The sequence below is a fragment of the Pongo pygmaeus genome, chromosome 1 (genome assembly GCF_028885625.2).
Source record: "Pongo pygmaeus isolate AG05252 chromosome 1, NHGRI_mPonPyg2-v2.0_pri, whole genome shotgun sequence".
Lineage (NCBI taxonomy): Eukaryota > Metazoa > Chordata > Mammalia > Primates > Hominidae > Pongo > Pongo pygmaeus.
In genome coordinates, this window is record NC_072373.2 from 209,836,066 (window position 1) to 209,857,318 (window position 21,253).

The 21,253-nt window shown below is 37.8% G+C and overlaps 1 protein-coding gene across 32 annotated transcripts in view; it reads left to right on the plus strand.

Moving 5' to 3' along the window:
• EIF4G3 (eukaryotic translation initiation factor 4 gamma 3) overlaps positions 1-21,253 on the plus strand; it is a 361,242-nt gene that overhangs the window by 220,956 nt on the left and 119,033 nt on the right. For 16 of the 32 annotated variants that reach the window (XM_054502694.2, XM_054502727.2, XM_063667500.1 and 13 more), the window contains 2 exons: positions 4,580-4,688; positions 12,362-13,201. In XM_054502694.2, coding sequence (XP_054358669.1) covers positions 4,580-4,688; positions 12,362-13,201 — 949 coding nt within the window. Of the gene's footprint in view, positions 1-4,579; positions 4,689-12,361; positions 13,202-13,296; positions 13,449-21,253 lie in introns of those variants that run through there. The other 16 variants (XM_054502736.2, XM_063667506.1, XM_054502714.2 and 13 more) reach the window with 2 other exon arrangements.

The window sequence follows — 21,253 nt, forward strand, 5'->3', positions numbered from 1 at the left end:
TGTTCTGTACAAGTTAAACATCAGGAGGAAATACGCACATATTGACACACACCGTTCTAATGAAAGAATGGGAGAAATTCCTACGTAAGAAAGAAGCATGTTTTGGTACTTTTTCCTGGCATCATTAAGTATATTATTATTTTGCTCCTTTTTTTTTTTTTTTTTGAGACGGGGTCTGACTCGCTCAGGCTGGAATGCAGTGGTGCGATCTCGGCTCCCTGCAACCTCCACCCCCCGAGTTCAAGCAATTCTCCTGCCTCAGCCTCCCAAGTAGCTGAGATTATAGGTGCCTGCCACCGCGTCCAGCTAATTTTTGTATTTTTAGTGGAGATGGGGTTTCACCATCTTGGCCAGGCTGGTCTTGAACTCTTAACGTCGTGATCCACCCGCCTCGGCCTCCCAAAGTGCTGGGATTAGAGGCGTGAGCCACTGTGCCCAGCCTTTGTTTTGCTTCTTAGCCTTCATAGTGTTTCTCAGTGGAGGTTATACTTGTTTATCCACAGATTTTATATATGTTAAATACATGAGGTATTTATACAGGATTATTTTAAAGTCATTGAATGGGATTCTTATGATGACAGTAAATCAACTTTTTGCTTATATTTATGTAACTATTTGAAGTCTCTGGCTTTCTCTAAATGAATTACAATAGAGGTCTGCGAATATTTTCTCTAGTGGGCCAGATAGTAAATATTTTAGACTTTGCAGCCATATTGTCTCTTTTAGCACTCTTCAATTCTGCCATTGCGGCACAAAAGCAGTTATAGAAAATATATAGATGGATGGGTGTGTGTCTTCCAATAACATGTTATTTATGGGCACCAAAATTTGAATTTTGTATAATTTTCACGTGTCAAGAAATACTGTTTGTCTCTTGTTTTCCCCACCACCCCGCCAACATTTGAAATTGTAGAAACTTACCTTGTGGGCAGTACAAAATCAGGTATATGGCCCCAGGAACATAGTTGTTGACCCTTGTCTATAACCACCTCTGTACTTAAGTTTTCTGTCATTTATGTGACTAAAATAGAAGACAAAAGAAGGTGACCCCATTTCTGGGCAAAACAATGTGCCTGTGTAATATAGAATAATGAATTTTGAATTGTACAAAGAAGTATTTAAGAACAATTTTAGATTCGGTTGCCTGTTTACTTAATAGGTAAACATTATGTTTTTAAAAAACAAATTCCTCCAGTATGTGGGCCTAAGCTTACCATGATCTCTTGAGGTCAGTACTTTAAATTTAGTATATAAATCTTTGAGTAGGTTCTAAAGGAGAATTTATAAAAAATTTTTCTCAAACACTGTCAGGAATCTAATATCTTGCCCTCCCTTAAACTCTTTTCACTCTAGTTTATAAGTGAGAAACACTTTATTTTTTTTCCTTGTACCAATCAGAACCTTGATTTTGAAAAATTTGACAGGGGAGTTTACCATTTACATAATTTATGAGCTGTTGCAACAGTGTGTGAAGACTTGCTAAATGACCCTGACCTTTTAACTCTGACTTCCTTAGCATCTTTATTGAGTTATTTTATATTTTTATAGTGATTGCCTTTCCAGAATGATTTTATAAGTTTTCATTCCCACCAATAGTGAATGTGACTAAAATGCAGTGGCTTTGAAATTCCTTATATTCTTAACCGTCTAGCTTAATTTCTTTATATGTATCAAAATGCATACAGCATTGGATGTGATGTTTTGTGTCACAGTACTTGGTATGTTTCCTGATTTTTCTGACTTATTGATTAGTAAAATAGTTCATGATTATTTGTGCTTTGGGAAGATAAGGAACTCCTTAGTAATAGACTGTTTGTTTGTTTTTGAGACGGAGCCTTGCTCTTGTTGCCTAAGCTGGAGTGCAGTGGCGCGACCTCGGCTCACTGCAACCTCCACCTCCTGGGTTCAAGCAATTCTCCTGCCTCAGCCTCCCGAGTAGCTGGAATTACAGGCACCTGCCACCACTCCTGGCTAATTTTTGTATTTTTGGTAGAGACAGGGTTTCATGATGTTGGCCAGGCTGGTCTTGAACTCTTGACCTCCGGTGATCTGTCTGCCTTGGCCTCCCAGAGTGCTGGGATTACAGGCGTGAACCACAGCACCTGGCCTGGTTGAGTTACTTCTTTAGGAGAGAAGAGATGAAATTTGAGGTTAAACTACAATTTGAGAAGATTATCCTAAATTAAAACTACTTCTGAACAAGATTAAAGTATTGAATTCTGGCCGGGCGCAGTGGCTTACGCCTGTCATCCCAGCACTTTGGGATGCCAAGGTACGCGGATCACGAGGTCAGGAGATCAAGACCACTCTGGCTAACATGGTGAAACCCTGTCTCTACTAAAATACAAAAAATTAGTTTGGGTGTGGTGGCGCACACCTGTAGCCCCAGCTACTCAGGAAGCTGAGGCAGGGGAATCACTTGAACCCGGGAGGCGGAGGTTTCAGTAAGCCAAGGTTGCGCCACTGCACTCCTGCCTGGTGACAGAGCAAGACTCCATCTCAAAAAAATATATAAAAAGTATTGAATTATATGTTAATATGTTATGATTTTATTAGTACTGTTGGAGGCTTATGAAATGATAAAGTTGAAGGAGACTGTAGGATCTTTAGTTCTACATTTCACAGCTGTGAGAACTGAGAAGTACTTTCCCAGCATTTTGTGGATATATACCTATGTACTGGATACTTGGATTTCGAATTGTAACTTAACAAACATATTATCTCACTCCTTTCTTACGACTCTTTAACATAGATTCTTTCTAGGACTTTGTTATTTTAAAATGTCCGTCTTTTATATGATTGAAGGTATTTTAGATGGAAAAATCATTGATTCTAGTAGCCTTTTACTGTCTTAAACATCTTACTTTTTCTATGAATGTCATTTTTGTGACCTACCTACTTTTAGCACTTACCCTGCCCCCCCACCCCCTGTTTTTATTTGGTTATTAATTTTCCAGGCAATTGGAGTAGTTAATATTTTTTTCCTTTTAGGTAAATTATACAATTTACAAATCTTTTTTTCCTGGGAAATGTGGATAACTGCTTAATGAATGCTAAATAACATGGAGTGTTTCCTTTGTTCCAGATCTCTTTTCAGCCTATAGAACTGAAAAATCGGTATTTTTATTTTTAGCTGTGAACCTTTCTATTGAATTTCATTAGGGCATTTTTTTCCCACTGAAACTAAGGATTCAGAGTAATTACAGCAGTGCTGTTTTCTTTATTTGTCCCTGTGAAAACAGTAACTCTCCATTTTTTTATATAGAAATATGATTTTAGTAGTCTTCATTTAGAAGTAATTGTGGAATATGAACATTTTCTTGGTCTAATGAATAGGTGAAATGATAGCATTTTCCCTATTTCTGTCTATTATTCTATATAAGCCTTATATAGTCAAATATAAATTTCATGTTGTACATTCTGAAAAGCATTGTTACTTAAATGATATCTATCATCCTAAATTGTATGTGTGCCTTTCATTTTATATTCCCATTTTAAGTGACACTTACTGACTTGAAAATATTTTTTATCAACTCTCACTTTTCAAGTGTCTCTATTTGCCCACACTCACCCACATCTTAATCTCCCCATCCCTACTCCCCAGGAAAAAAAAAAAAGTAAAAAGAAAAATAGAATTGTGCAGGGAGCTGTACTCTGATAGCACTGATAGATTTCATTGTAGGATATTATAGATAACAAAAAAATTGACCTTAGATCTCCGAGGAGAGACACTGCTTTGTTTTGTGGCTTGTGTAACCCTCAAATCCTGAATGAATACCTGCCTGGAATGTGATGTAGAATGAATGCTCATGTCCTCTCTTGTGTAATTCTGTTCCCTCTAAGTTGAGCAATAGCTGTGATTTTTCTCAACCTACCCTGCTTGGATTTTGATGGCCATTTTTCATTCTAATACAATGTCTGAGTGAAAATGAGAGTTTCCTTATATCTCTGAAAAACCCAGTATTTTAGTCAAGATTTCTGATTCTGAAAATACCATACTTGACCCAGAACCTGTAGACATTTTATGGTAAAATTGCTTTATTATATACTTTCAAAGTTGCATTTCACCTGTATGATTACATGGATAAGTAGCAGGAATCATTTTTCAATATTGTTTTCTTGAATCTGTAACCGCTTTTCAGCCTCATTACATTTTCTGTTTGTCCTGCTTTGCTAGGTAATTTATACATGAAGTTGACCAAATCCTTCTTGGTCTTTGGGAGGGTATGAAATTCCTTCTCAGATGTGACATCTATTGTTAGGTTGACAAGTCCACTTGTCCTTAGAAGGAACACTGGGGAATAAATTGTGCTAATGATTGTTGTGCTGTCTTCTCTTGCTGTGGTTAATAGTAATCATTTCTTTTCCTTCCTCTTTTTCTGCTGCCTCTTTCTTTATCTTCCCTGTCTTCCCATGTACTTTTGAATTTATTAAATTGGACTATATATTTTCCTTGCTTACCTTTTTTAATTTTGTGGTCTCCCGTGCTCTACTGTCTTCCCTACTTGCTTGGGTTCCATGTTGCTAGTTTTTATGTTCGCACGCTCATTATCACCCTTTTTTGTACTTCAAATCCCAGCAGCTGCCCAGCCAGGTCCCCGAGCACAGCCCTGTGGTTTATGGGACTGTGGAGAGCGCTCATCTTGCTGCCAGCACCCCTGTCACTGCAGCTAGCGACCAGAAGCAAGGTTTGTGTATGACTGTTTTCCTCCCTCTTATCTTTAGTCTCTTTTTTATTAATTACATTGCTGTCAGCATTCAAGAGTAAGAGTACAGCATCCAAGGATTATTTAGACACCCACCTTTAAACAAAGCTTTGAGGCAGAAAATTAAAGTATTCTGCCTCTAGGAAACTAAAGTAGGGATGATTGGTAAAATTATTTCATACATTTGTTTAATCTCTCACTGTTACTATCCGTATACAGTTTAAAGGTTAGCTGACTTAAACTGCCCTTTAAAACAAGGTGGGAAGTGGAGGGAGAAATTCTAGCATATATTAGTTTACAAGAACAATACAGTTTAGCTTATTTATTCAGCATGTCTCTAGGTATCTTGCTATTTTAAAAAAGAAAAAAAGATAAAACGTTTCTTCTTACAAGATTGGGCTTCTATAGCCACAGTTGGAGATGGAGCCAAGTTCCAATCCCAGCTCCATCATGCACTAGTTATTTGGTCTTGATTGAGACACTGACCTTGTGTGTCTCAGTTTCTTCACTGATAGAATGGAATAAAGACCTATGTGCTTGACAGGATTACTGTGGGAACATGCCTATCACATGAAAAGTGCTTAGTAAATTATAGTCATTAATGCTATATTAAGGAATAGTACACTAAGGTCTCTGCTCCTATTGAACTTGAACATGAAGGTGCCAAATGTTTGTTGAAATAAATACTGTGCCTTTGGGAATATAATAGAAAACTTAAGGGAAATCTCATACCAGAAAGTGGGATATCATAGTCTTTCTTTCCTGCCTAGTTGGATTTTAACTTGACCTTTGCTAAAATTGAGAGATAATTCTAAACATAGTTCGGGGAAGCAGGTAACTTTGACCCTGCTTTATGTTTCAGATTTCTAAAAATGATTGGATATCAATATGGAAGCCATTTACCTTCTTACTTTCTTGAATTATTTATTCCTCCAAACCATTTGTTTATTCTATAGCTCTACAGTTAGTATACAGATTTTCTAAAAATTATTCTCTCTTTTTTTTTTTTTTTTTTGAGACAGATTCTTGACTCACTGCAACCTCCTCCTGGGCTCAAGCTATTCTCCTGCCTCAGCCGCCCAAGTAGCTGGGATTACAGGCATGCATCACCATGCCCAGCTAATTTTTGTATTTTTAATATAGATGGGGTTTTACCATGTTGGCCAGGCTGGTCTTGAATTCCTGACCTCAAATGATCCGCCTGCCTCAGCCTCCCAAAGTGCTGGGATTACAGGCCTGAGGCACCATGCCCGGACTAAAAATTATCCTTTAAAAAATATTTAGGAATATCCCATAAAATAGATATATTTAATATTAAAGGTTTTTGGGTAGACTGCAAGTTAGTTAATCACATTTATAAACTTTCTGAAAGATGTACTTCTAATATATGATTTCATTGATTTTTACATCAAACAAAGATTATGATAATGTGTTTTTAATATAGAAATTTCACTCTCCCCCTGAGTATTGAGAAGCCTGATACTCCTGAACAGACAGGTCCTATACTGTATTTGTTATATAAGATAGTTTTAAACCAAAAGATAGTTAGTGATCCCTAATCTGGCATACTTCAAAAAATTGCACTGTCAAGAACTTCTTTCAGCAACATTTTGAGTTAAAGGAGAACTCCTGCATGCTTCAAGCGAATTCTTTAAATAGTAAAGCCATTTACCTTGCAGAATTACAGACTGTAGACCAAATGTGGAAGTCGACTTGCTACCTTCAATGATAAAGTAGTTTTGAGTCAAAATTCAGAATGTTTTTAATCTTAGTGGAAAATAATTCTCAGAGTATTTCCATTCAAAACTTCATTGCACTTTTGCAAATGTGTAATCTTTTTGCTGGTTAGAATTATGCTAAGCATATTGAATACTTCCCATGCAAAGAGGCCTTAAAATATATCCTCTGTGCAGACTTTCTCTGTAGCTGTGCCAGGATTTTAAAAAAATGTATCACATACTTCGATGATGATAGTTCTGTCCTTCCTGAAGACAGTATTATTGCATTTGCCATTATTTTGTGAAAAATAATGTTAAAATTTTTAGATTATGAGATCCCTGCATTTTGTCATATTTAGGCCCAGATTTCCAGACAAGGAATGCAGACTTGATTTCCTCTCAGGTTTTTGTTTTTGTTTTGCTTAGTGGAAATTTGAATAACAACATCAACATATCTAACTGGTGTATAATATAGTCTTAATTGGAAAGTATTCAGGTTACCTTTATGAAAAGAAAAACTTGTAGTATTTTAAGTGCATTTCAGAGGTTATAACTAACTCTCTGGGATTACTGTTATCTTCCTTTTAGTACCGACTATTCACCAGAAAACTAACTCTCTTTCTTTGTTTCTCTGTTTCTCCCTTTCTCCCTTTCTCTCTCCCTTTCACTCTCTCTCTTTCTCTGTTTCTTTCTCTCTTTCCTCTCTCTCTCTCTGTCTCTCTCCTTCTTTGTTTCTCTTGCTCTCTCGTTCTTTCTTTCATCTCTCTCTCTCTTTCTTTTTTCTTTCTTGGCTAGTCAAACAGTAACATTTCTAATTTCATCCATAGCCTGCCGATATCTAAAATATTACTGTTTTCAGAGTTTTTTTTTTTTTAACCAAATTTATGTAATGTTAGAAAGGGCTCACTATTTTTTTCAGAGAAAATGGTTTTTTTTCTTTACACTGAGGATTTTTTTTTCTTTTTTCTTCTATTTTGAGACAGGGTTTCGTTCTATCACCCAGGATGGGATGCAGTGACACAATCATGGCTCACTGCAGCCTCCACATCCCAGGCTCAAGCAGTCCTCTCACTTCAGCCTCCTGAGTAGCTGGAGCTACAGGCATGAACCACCATGCCCAGCTAATTTTTGTATTTCTAGAGGCGAGGTTTTGCCATGTTGTATAGGCTGGTCTCAAACTCCTGAGCTCAAGCGACCTGCCTGCTACGGCCTCCCAAGGTGCTGGGATTACGGGAGCTACCTCAGCCAGCCAAGGAGTGTTTAAAAATTTCCTTCTTTGCTGTAGATTCCTTTTGAAATTAGCATATAAAAACTGACTTTTTTCAAAGATTGTTATATTACTCCCAGAAACAATAGTCTCTACATTTTGTAGTCAGATTGTTTTTTTCTTTCTCAATAGAAATCTCATTACTGAGAGTTTGTACTCAGTTACACAATCTCATGTTAACTCTAAGGTCTCCCTCCTGCTTGATTGACTTAAGTACTTCTGTTTCCATAAGCCTCCCCTTTCCTCCACAAAGTTGGAAGAATGTGGGCTTTGAAATCATTCTCAGGCTTGAGCACTTGCTACTTATATGACCTTGGGCCTGTGACTGATCTCTAAAACCCTCAGTTTCCTCATCTGTAAAATAGGCAAATAATAATTTCTACCCCAATCGTGGTTGTGAGAATTAAAAGGGACAATGTATGTATGGTATTTGACCCAGTTCCTGGCACATAATAAGTGCTTAACAAATGTTAGCTGCCATTATTAAGCTTCTGGTTTCTCAGAGTTTTTGACATGAACAGCTAGAATATTTACATGCAGGCCAAGGTTCCAGACAAATCTACCAATTTACATTTTACATTTGTTTATGAAGACATAGGGAATTCTCCACATTGGTTTGTAGAGAGAACAACTGTTGAGTGAATTAAAATTTTTGCTTAGTATTGATAGTACACAGCTGAAATGATTGCTATTTACTGAGTGAGAAAGAACATTAAATCCATTGTATTGAGGATATGGTATGGATAATTAAAGGAGTTAGTTGGTGCCTTAGTCTTAATCTTAGTGCCTGTTGAAAGCACCTAGTGTGTTCAGTGAATGGTATTCTGTTTGTAATTCAACCATTCATAGCAGTGTTGTTCATTTGGGACTCTGCTGGCATTTAGGACCTATTCTTTGTCAAGTGAGACTGTACCTCAAATTGCAGGATGCTCAGCATTCCTCTCTCTGCTTATTAAATGACAATAGCATCTTCTTAGTCATTGAGAGACTTGTGACAACCAAAAGACAACCCTGTCTTGGTCGTTGATTCCACCACCATATGAGAATAAAAGGGAGCAATTTTATTCTTCTTATAAATTTGGCACTCTTTATGGAAACTACAGCTAAGCAAAATGAAAAAGTATGTGTCTGATTACTCAGAGCCATTATTAATAAACTGACTTTCCCCTATGCACATATGTTAGTACTAAGCATTTTTTTAAGTTACCAAATTGGGTTCTACATACAGTTTTGTGCCCCACTAAAAAAAAAAAAAAAAAAAAAAAAAAAAGAAAAAAAAACCATTCTTGCCAGATGCGGTGGCTCACGCCTGTAATCTAAGCACTTTGGGAGGACGAGGCAGGAGGATTGCTTGAGCTCAAGAGTTCAAGACCAGCTGAGTAACATAGCGAGACCCTGTCTCTACAAAAAATAAAAATATTAGCCAAGTATGGTGGCTCGTACGTGTGGTCTCAGATACAGATACTTGGGAGGCTGAGGTAAGAGGATTGCTTGAGCCTGGGAGGTGGAGGTCACAGTGAGCTGAGATCACACCAGTGCACTCCAGCCTAGGCGACAGAGCAAGACTGTGTCTCAGAAACAGAACAAAACATATCTTTTATTACAAACAACTTTCCATATCATTACTCTTTTAAAAACATATTTTAAATATTGCATAGTATGCCATTATATGCCCAGATTATCATTTCTTTAATAAATCTCTATTGTTGAACATTTAGTTATTTCCTTTTTTCTACTTTTTTCTTGTATTATAAATAGTGTTACCTTAAATATTCTAGACATCTATCTTTGCTAACCCTTTCACAATTATTAGAAAAATTCTTAAAGCTGGAATTCCTGCAAATTCCTAAAGATGGCCAAACTTTTTATAATAGAAGTCTTTAGAGGGATAAAATAAGTGTTTTTTTTTTTAAATTTAGCTCTGCTGTGTTTTCAGCTTTCTGTATTAAAGCTTTAATTAGTGGGTTAAAGGACTTTTATTTTAGAATGAAGAACTCACAATTTTTTTGTTTTGTTTTGTTTGAGATACAGTCTCACTCTACTGTATCACCCAGACTGAAGTACAGTGGTGCGATGACAGCTCACTGCAGCCTCAACCTCCAGGGCTCAGGTGGTCCTCTCACCTTGGCCTCCTTAGTACCTGGGACCACGAATGCACACCACCATGCCCAGCTTGTAGAAATGAGGTCTTGTAGTTTGAGACCTCCTGGGCTCAAGTGATCCTCCCCCTTGGCCTCCCAAAGTGCTGGGATTTACAGGCATGAGCTCACCATGCCTGGCCTAATTTTTTCAATACTAGATTTTTCTGAAGTGTGTATAGAAGTTTATCAGTCATAGGTCTACTTTTGTTTGATTTTTTACTATCAGAAATTGTTTCCCAACATTAATAATTGAATTGACATACTCATTAGATATTTAATGTGAGAATCAATTTCTCTTTTTTTTTCTCTCTCTCTCTCCCCTCCCTACCCCCCTCCCCTGCTCCCCCTCTCCCCTTCTGCCCACTTTTCTTTTCCCTTTTTCATTTTGAGACAGCGTCTTGCTCTATTGCCCAGGTTGGAGTGCAGTGGCATGATCACAGCTTGCTGCAGCCTCAACCTCCTGGGCTCAAACGATCCTTCCATCTTGGCCTCCCGAGTAGCTGGGTCTACAGGTCTGCGCCACCTCACCTGGCTAATCTTTTTATTTTTTGTAGACACAAGGTCTCCCTATGTTGCCGAGGCTTATCGCAAATTCCTAGGCTCAAGAGATCCTCCCGTCTCAGCCTCCTAAAGTGCTAGGATTACAGTTGCGAGCCATCACACCCTGCCCTATTTTTAAATTTATTGCATCTAGGTTTCAGTCAGTGGTCATAAAGGGTGTTATTCTGATAAGCTTTCACAGTGGCATTATGTAATCTGGGTGACTTATTTAGCAGTTACTCCAGTGAGCTGGAAATTATTTTCATCAAAGATATTTTGATAAATACATATTTGTTATATATGGCGTGTTCCATCTAGAACGAACATACACACACACACAAAAAAAAAATAAAGAAAGAAAGAAAGACACGTTTTCCTGAAATATTTTTGTCTGTTGCCCTGTCAACTTAGTCTGAGGGATTTGGCAATGAGAGCCTATTGATTCTATTTCATCACTGCAGTAACTAAGAAAAGTCCAATTTTAGAAGCACCAGCCTCTGTGCCTATAAATAAGAGTATATTTTAAGGCTAATAAGTGTCATTACAGTGAATGAATTAATAATATCTTAATGGTAATATTTACTACCTATTTATCTGATAAACTGCATATTTGCTTTCACATAATTACAATTTATTGTAAAGACTCACTTTCATTGATGCATAAAAATTCTGTTGGAGTAAGTAGTCTCAGTTTAGGTTGTCTTTTAGTAGTGCTTGAATCTTTTGTTGTCATTTGATAAACATACTCATGAGTATATGTTTTTCCATGGAGCCTGTTTATTGTGCTAAGGAAGCACAAGGCTGGAAGCCAGTCTAAATCTCCTTTGGTTTCCTCCACTCAGGGATGAATCAAATATCGATTTACCTGGAATTTATTAATAAAAATGTGGAAATTATTAATTATTGTTCCTTATATTTTTCTGGTACCCGCATTATGATGACCAGCTTCTCTTCTCTCTCTGTCTCATTCTCTCTATATATACACAGATGCATTTTCGTATATTATATCAAACTATTTCATACTATGAAATACTAGTATTTTCATACTATATGTATATTGTTTTCTTTTTCATTGGATTTATTTGTGTATTAACTTTATTTTCTCCTTAATTGTTTTACATGTAAAGACACAAGATAAATTTTGTTTTTTTTGTTTTGTTTAGAGACAGGGTCTTGTTTAGTCGCCCAGGCTGGAGTGCAGTGATGCATTCGTAGCTCAATGCAACCTCAAACTCCTGGGCTCAAGTGATCCTCCCATCTCAGCCTTTTGAGTAGTTGGGATTACAGGCATGTGCCACCAAGCCCAGCAATTTCCATTTTTATACCTTACATTATTTCTGGTTATATACTTCCATTGAGAATTGAAGGGTAAATTAATTTAGAAACTGATTTTTATCAGTTACTGAGAATAGTTTGATTTCACTGATAATAAATTTCATTAAATAAAATGTGATGCTTTATCTTGAGTTTTTATACAAGTAATACTTTTTAAAATAAAAATTATCTCCCCAAATACAAAAATGTATAGAATAAAAAATAACATCAGTCCCTTTATAATAATTTAATTTTTAATTGTTTGCCCTTGTACTGTTTTGCCACTATAATAGATCCTTGGAAGAAATTTTTTTAGGGAAGAAGTGGTAGAAATGAAGGTTTTCCTACCTTAAAGAAAAGCCTCACTCTTAAAGCAAGAATGGTTTAGCCTCAGTTTTGATGAGCTTCTCAGTTGTATTCTTGATATAATTTTTTGGTGAATAGATTCCTTCTCTTACTCCAAAACAGACTTTATGTATTGGATACCAAGTAAATAGTAGGTTTAAGTAAAAAAAGAAAAGAGACAATGTTTTTGGTATACCAGAATAAGTCTAATATATTGGTCTCTATTCTGTTACCTGTAATTTAGGGTAAGAGATTGAAAGAATTGGCCCAAGGCAATATATAGTCTCTGATCCAAGAATTATTCTTAAAACTTATTTTTTTTTTCCCCAGAGGAGAAGCCAAAACCAGATCCAGTGTTAAAGTCTCCTTCCCCAGTCCTTAGGCTAGTCCTCAGTGGAGAGAAGAAAGAACAAGAAGGCCAGACATCTGAAACTACTGCAATAGTATCCATAGCAGAGCTTCCTCTGCCTCCATCACCTACCACTGTTTCTTCTATTGCTCGAAGTACAATTGCAGCCCCCACCTCTTCTGCTCTTAGTAGCCAACCAATATTCACCACTGCTATAGATGACAGATGTGAACTTTCATCCTCAAGAGAAGACACAATTCCTATACCCAGCCTCACATCTTGCATAGAAACATCAGACCCTTTACCAACAAATGAAAATGATGATGATATATGCAAGAAACCCTGTAGTGTAGCACCTAATGATATTCCACTGGTTTCTAGTACTAACCTAATTAATGAAATAAATGGAGTTAGCGAAAAATTATCAGCCACGGAGAGCATTGTGGAAATAGTAAAACAGGAAGTATTGCCATTGACTCTTGAATTGGAGATTCTCGAAAATCCCCCAGAAGAAATGAAACTGGAGTGTATCCCAGATCCCATCACCCCTTCCACAGTTCCTTCCTTTCCTCCAACTCCTCCAACTCCTCCAGCTTCTCCTCCTCCCACTCCAGTCATTGTTCCTGCTGCCGCCACTACTGTTAGTTCTCCGAGTGCTGCCATCACAGTCCAGAGAGTCCTAGAGGAGGACGAGAGCATAAGAACTTGCCTTAGTGAAGATGCAAAAGAGATTCAAAACAAAATAGAGGTAGAAGCAGATGGGCAAAGAGAAGAGATTTTGGATTCTCAAAACTTAAATTCAAAAAGGAGCCCTGTCCCAGGTAAGCCATTCTGCCATTAATCTCATGCTTGCTGAACATGAAGAAGAGGCAGTGTTTGAGTTATTTTTTAATTGGCTACTTTCCTTGACTTCCAGAAACATCGAATGAATGCTGAAATTCCTAGTCTGGTTTCTTCAGTGGTGTGTTTGTGTTTTAGTACAACCTGCAAAAGAGTTACTCCATTGTCTAAAAATGCAAATGAGAATTTCCAAATATACAAAATGCCTCCAAGGTATATGTCACGAAACCTGTTGGGTTTTGTTGTTGTTGTTGTTGCTATTGCCTCATTCATATGAATTGGTTTCTCAATGCTTAATTTTACTGCTTTGGGGCTACAAAACAAAAAACCAGGATGATCTATAGTCCCTAATTCTGTCTTCCTAGAATTTTAAAACCCAGTCAATCCTAAATTTAAAGGAACTCTTCTATGCATGACGACTTTTTAAATCTTGGATGTAGGAAGATAGCAATCAGAACATCAAAGGTTTATAACTATTTTTGAAAATATAATGCTGTTGTTGATTCACTTGCAGATAAGCTTAACATGCTCTCACTTTGCCTTTTGAAACAGTTTTATTTTTTGTGTACATTTTTACATGGTCATTAATATCCTTGAAGTATTATGTTCTTCTCAGTTCAAATTATTTCTTTTTAATGTAGCATCACCTGGGACCTTAGGAACTAACCATTGGGTTATTGTAAGTTTAATCAAAAGTTATCTGAGGCTTATCAGCTATTCTAGGATAAGTTAGCCCATAGGAATATCGAATTTTTGTCTTTGAACAATGCAGCACAGCCTATCTTCTGCAATGTTGCCCTATGCTATATAATTTCCTTTCTCTATGCCTGTCAGATTAAGTAATTTGTATGTAAATTGGGCTTTTTGATAAATGAGTGCTCCCCCAGCAGTTGATCCTTGACATGCAGTGAATAGGTTTTGGTCACCATCATCCTCAGTATTTTTGTCTATTTTGAGGTGTGTAATAAGGAAATTTGACAAACCCAAAAGCTGATCCCTACTTTTGAGATGTGGCTTTTATACCCAGCTCAGTTCTTGAGACAATTTCCTCATCAGTGTCTGTAGGAGGTGTCTGGCCTCTTGGAACTGCAGAACATCTTGTAGAACACCATGAGCCAGAGCAGGAAAGAAAACAATGCAAGGCAATTGGAACAGTGAGAATTTTTTCATAAATCTTTGTAAATTACCTGTTTCCTCAACTATCTGGCTTCCATTGACATCAGCATTCATAGTACCATCACTGTTTTAGGAAACTTCTTCCTTGGTAGAGAGATGACCTTAGACCTTGTTTTGTCAGTTACCCTTTAGAAAAACAACCTTTGGGCCGGGCGCAGTGTCTCATGCCTGTAATCCCTACACTTTGGGAGGCCAAGGTAGGTGGATTGCCTGAGCTCAGGAGTTCGAGACCAGCCTTGGCAACATGGTGAAACCCCATCTCCACTGACATACAAAAAAAAGAGCCAGGCGTGGCAATGTGGGCCTGTAGTCCCAGCTACTCGGGAGGCTGAGGCAGGAGAATTGCTTGAACCTGGGAGGCAGAGGTTGCAGTGAGCCAAGATCGTGCCGCCACACTCCAGCCTGAGCAACAGATCGAGACTCCATCTCAAAAAAAAAAAAAAGAAAAAGAAAAAAGAAAAACAACTTGGTGTTGGTGTGGCTGTAGGTAAATGCCCTCCAAAGAACACCTGTTTGTTGGAGAACAGTAATTTGACACTTCAATGTTCATTTTCATTTGTAGTGATACGATAGTTACAAAAATGAGAGAAACTAATGAACAAAAATGTTTTTAAAATGTAAAAGCAAAGAAAAACAAAACAATCATAGGAAATATAAGTTGAAGATACAAACCATACCTCAGAATTGAAATAAGCGTAAAGTGAAAAGACCATGCATCAAAATCATACTTCACTCATTTCTGACATATATTCTTTTTTTTTTTTAAATGATTTTGCCACTTAGATGGCCTGATATTGCAAGACAGTGCCCAGGGATGGATGGGCAAACAGAATTTTGGTTTAAATAATGTTCATACCATGGTACATTTGTTTGAAATGCAGATGCTCTCAATATTAGTATTGTGAACACCAGCACCTTAATCAAAGAGTATAGACTCCTCAGTGGTAATCCAGAGAGCACTTAGAAAAGAAAGAACTGTTTTTTTCATGACTTGGAATGACAGAGGTTTGTGATGTTGGGAGGTAAAGTTTCTTGGCATTTTTCTAGTGTCCTGATTTTTTAACCTATGTGTTTAAGGGAACTACAAGTTTTATAATTTCCTTGTACATCTTAATAGTCTTCAAAATCCAGCAGTAAATGAACTTCAAGAACCCCTACAACTCTAGCTTTTTTTTTTTTTTTTTTTTTTAATTTTTTTAAGATGGAGTCTCGCTGTGTCGCCCGGGCTGGAGTGCAGTGGTGCAATCTTGGCTCACTGCAACCTCTGGCTCCCAGGTTCAAGCAATTCTCCTGCCTCAGCCTCCTGAGTAGCTGGGATTACAGGCGTGTACCACCACGCCTGGCTGATTTTTGTATTTTTAGTAGAGACGGGGTTTCTCCATGTTGGTCAGGCTGGTCTCGAGCTACTGACTTTGTGATCTGCCCGCCTCAGCCTCCCAAAGTGCTGGGATTACAGGCATGAGCCACCACACCTGGCCAGCAGTTTGTAAATTATAAAGCCTCAGAAGCATTTCTGACCCATTCATTTCTGTCCCAATATTTTTTAATGGTTTTGTCATGAAAGTTAACAATGAAAATTAAAATTACCTCCAGTCTTTAAGTATATCCACCTGACGTGGTCATATGCTTAATGACTACAATTTATTTGCACTTATTCACGTAATATTCACTTATTATACCTTGTTTACTTTGAGAAGTTAATAAATCATAACACCAAAACAGTCTGGTTTGCCTATGAGTCTTTTGGTGGTGACTTTTGAGAATAGTTTTTACTTGTCTCTGCCTGAGGATGAAACACCTCAAAGCTGGCTTCAGAAACCTAATACATAAATAACGTATCAGTTGGTGTAGAGTTAGTTGGTTAAAGCAGTAAAGTTATAACATAAGGGATATAGTATCTTTTAGTTCTGCTGCAAAACATTTTCTTGTAACTATTCTAGATCATATTTCTGAGTGAATAAAAATGCGTCAGTTGAGGCCGGGTGCGGTGGCTCACGCCTGTAATCCCAGCACTTTGGGAGGCCGAGGAGGGTGGATCACCTGAGGTCATGAGTTTGGGACCAGCCTGGCCAACATGGTGAAACCCCATCTCTACTAAAAATACAAAAATTACCCAGGAGTGGTGGTGCGCCTGTAATCCCAGCTATTCTGGAGGCTGAGGTGGGAGAATTGCTTGAACTTGGGAGATGGAGGCTGCAGTGATCTGACATCGTGCCACTTCACTCCAGCCTAGGCAACTGAGCAAGACCCCGTCTAAAAAAAAAAAAAAAAGCATCAATTGTTTTCGGATTGAAGAACAAGCTCTGTCAAATTAGAATTTGGTGTGTATATATCTTCAGTGTACTCTGAAAAGCCTCAGTTATTGGCCACACTTTTAATATCACCGTCACTTCGATAATTAAGTGCATAAAACTAGATATTAATTGGATGATATATTAAAGTCTTGGGAATTTTTATTGTTTATTCTGTATATCTGGTGGGAGGAAAAAGGAGTGTTTTGAACTTGTGGGAAAGCATTCCCCATTAATCATCCAGGAGTTCATTTTCTGCAATTTTAGGAATGTATATGATGTATAGTATGTAACATTAACTTTCCCATTTTTTAAAAGAATTGTGACTTTTTTATTTTATTATTTTTACCTATATCAGATATAAAACCATAATTTAAATTTTCTTAGGCAGAGGGAGATTTCTAATTTTTCTATTTATTATTTTTTTTTGGCTCTTGCTCATAGTATATTTTTAATGTATATTTTGTAAGTTTGTTTTATGAACTTATCCAGATAAATTTTCCTGGATGTAGATTGATGGCAAGTTATTCTAAAGCAGATTTGTATTTACTTTATCTGCTGCATGTCTTGGGGAAAGCATTTGCTGGAACTAAATCAGGGTTTAATGTTTGTTAGAACTAAATCTGGGTTTAATGTCCTAAAGCTACAATTCTATCCCAAAGTTTAAGGACAGCCATACCGTATGGCATGGATACTAATTTTCAGGGTAACAGCAGTCTTCTCTCCACCCAGTTGAAACAACATCCTTTCTCATCATCATTGTGTTGGTTCAGTGGTTTATTCCCTCTCTCTCTTTTTTAAGCTGTCTTTTCACTGAGCATGTCACCCATTTAGGAGTCTCAGAGCTTTATGTGAGCATCTCAGTTCCAAGTTCCCACTTTGCAGGGACCCAAGATCTCTCTTTTCTTCTGGGTGTTAAAAATACAAATTCCTTGGTTATAGAGACTGGCACACCCTCCTACACCCCCAGGAATGTAAGGATGGCATCAGCCACTGACCTGTAGTTTACCTTATATTCTCGTAAGCTCAGCTAAGGATGTAGGAGGGTTTCCAGATTCTATAGAATATAACATAGGAAGTTTATTTCTCAAATGGAGATACGATTATATGTTTTGGTAATGTGAACAAAAGTATCCATGTCCTCTCATACCTCTGCATTGTCAGTTACAGTAATCCACCAGTGTTCTAGAAGCCTGGAGATTATTTCAAAAGCGCCATATAGTAGGAGTCTTCCGAGTATACAGGCATACCTCATTTTATTGCACTTCTCTTTATTATGCTTTCACTGATACTGTTTTTTTACAAATTGAAGGTTTGTGGCAACTCTGTGTTGAGAAAGCCTGTTAATGCCATTTTCCAACAGCATGTGCTTACTTCCTGTCTCTGTCACATTTTGATGATTCTCACAATATTTCAGACCTTTCATTATTATATGTGTTATAGTGATCTGTGATCACTGATCTTTGATGTTACTGTTATAATTGTTTTGGGGCACCACGAACCATGTAAGACGGCCAACTTGATCGAGAAATATGTATGTTCTGACTGTTCCACCAACTGGCAGTTCTTCCATCTCTCTCCCTCCCTCTCCTTGGGCCTTCTTATTTCCTGAGATACAACAATATTGAAATTAGGGTATTAATAACCCTGCAGTGACTTCTAAGTGTTCAAGTGAAAGGAAGAGTCCTACGTCTCCCGCTCGAAATTAAAAGCTAGAAATGATTAAGCTTAGTGAGGAATATGTATCGAAAGCTGAGACAGACTGAAAGCTAGGCCCCTTGAGACAGTAAAGTTATGAATGCAAAGGAAAAGTTCTTGAAGGAAATTTAAAGTGCTGCTCCAGTGATCACACAAATGATACGAAAGCAAAACAGCCTTTTTGCTGACATGGAGAAAGTTTCAGTGGTCTGGATAGATCAAACCAGCCACAACATTCCCTTAAGTCAAAGCCTCATCCAAAACAATGCCCTAAGTCTCTTCAGTTCTATGAAGACTGAGTGAGGTGAGGAAGCTGCAGAAGAAAAGTTTGAAGCTAGCAGAGCTTGGCTCATGAGATTGAGGAAAGATGTCATCATAACATGAAAGTGCAAGGTGGAAGCAGCAAGTGGTGATAGAGAAGCCACAGGAAGTTATCCAGATGACCTAGCTAAGATAATTGATGATAGTGGCTACCCTAAATTACACATTTTCAATATTTGTTGAAAATCAACAGATACTGATATTGTAGATGAAACCACCTTATGTTAGAAGAAGATACCATCTACCTACTTTCTTCTTTTTTTTTTTAGACAGAGTCTTGCTCTGTTGCCAGGCTGGAGTGCAGTGGTGCCATCTTGGCTCACTGCAACCTCTGCCTCCCGGGTTCAAGCGATTCTTCTGCCTCAGCCTCCTGAGTAGCTGGAACTACAGATGTGCGCCACCACACCCAGCTCATTTTTCTATTTTTAGTAGAGACAGGGTTTCACCATGTTGGCCAGGATGGTCTCAATCTCTTGACCTCATGATCTGCCCACCTTGGCCTCCCAAAGTGCTGGGATTACATGTGTGAGCCACTGCGCCTGGCCCCATCCAGCACTTTCACAGTGAAAGAGAAGAGGAGAAGTCAATACCTGGCATTAAAGCTACAAAAGACAGGCTGACTCTCGTTAGGGGCTTATGCAGCCGGTGACTTCTGTTTGAAGCCAGTGCTCATTTACCATATGGAAAGTCCTAAGGCCCTTAAGAATTCTGCTAAATCTATTCTTCCTATGCTCTATAAATGGAGCCACAAAGCCTGGATGATGACACGTCTGTGCAGCATGGCTTACCGACTCTTATAAGCCTACTGTAGAGACCTACTGCCCAGATGGCAAGATTCCTTTCAAAATATTACTGCACATTGGCAACACACCTAGTAACCTGAGATCAAAGAGTAATTTTGACTTTCAAGCCTTATTATTTAATAAGTACATTTTGTATGTCTATAGCTGCCATAGATAGTGATTCCTGTGATGGATCTGGGCAAACTAAATTAAAAACCTTCTGGAAATCTGATTTGTTCGTGGCATTTGTTCCCTCCTCTTCATTTCCTTCTTCTGCCTTAGTTAGCCCTGCACTTACGTGTGGATGCTTGTCATTTCCCTGGCTCCAGTTTTGCCCCTACTTCAAATTTATTCTCCACCAAATAGCCAAAATAATTTCAGCATTCTAGATGCCATTAAAAACATTTGTGGGTGCAGTGGCGCACGCCTGTAGTCCCAGCTACTCAAGAGGCTGAAGTGGGATGATCGTTTGAGCTCAGAACTTCAAAGTTAGTCTGCACAAAAGAGGAGACACCTCAGCAAGATTCTTGTCTCTTAAAAAAAATTGTGATTCATGGAACGAGGAGGTTAATATATCAACATTAATAAGCATTTGGAAGAAGTTGATTCTAACCTTCATGGATAACTTTGAGGGGCTCAAGACTTCAGTAGAAGAAGTAAGTGCAGATGTGATGAAAATAGCAAGATAACTAGAATTAGAAGTGGAGCCTGGCTAGGCATGGTGGCATGCGCCTATAATCTCAGCATTTGGGAGGCTGAGGCAGGAGGATTGCTTGAGGCCAGGAGCTTGAGACTAGCCTGGGCAACATAGTGAGACCCCATCTCTAAGAAAACAAAAACATAGAACCAAAGCCTGAAAATGTGACTCAGTTACTGCAATCTCATGATAAAACTTGAATGGATAAGGAGTTGCTTCTTCATGGGTAAGCAAAGAAAATGGTTTCTTGAGTTGGAATGTATTCCTGGTGAGGATACTGTGAACATTACAGACATGACAACAAAGGATTTAGAATATTACATAAACTTAGTTGATAAAACAGCAGAAGGGTATGAGAGGATTGGGTAAAATGCTATCAAATAGTATCACATGATACAGAGAAATCATTCATGAAAGGAGCAGTCAAGCATTGCAGCAAACTTCACTGTTGTCTTATTTTAAGAAATTGCCACAGCCACTCTCATGCCTCAGCAAGTACCATCCTGATGAGGCAGCAGCCATCATCATCAAGGTAAGACCCTCCACCAGCAAAAAGATTACACCTTCCTGAGGGCTGAGATGATCATTAGTATTTTTTAGCAATAAAGTATCATTTAATTCAGGTATATGCATTATTTTTAGACATAATGCTATTGCACACTTAATAGACTACAGTTTAGTAGAAACATAACTTTTATATGCACTGGGAAACCAAAAATTTGTGACTCGCTTTATTGCAATATTAACTTCATTGCCATGGTCTGGAAACACCACAATATCTTCAAAGTATGCCTGTGCCTACAGAAGCATAGGATCTGAATGTAGTTTTTCAAGTATTTGATTAAACACTGGCAGTAAAATTTAGTGGTAAGATCAAAACAACAGAATCAAACACTCCTGAGTCTTACCCTTTTTCCTTGTCTATCTCTGTGACTTTGGGTGAATTTCCTAACCTCTTTGAGTCTGTTTCTCATGTAGAAAAATGAAGATAATAATAGTATTTACCTTATAGAATTGTAAAGATAAAATGTGATGTATGTAAAGTACTTAGCACAACATCTGACACAT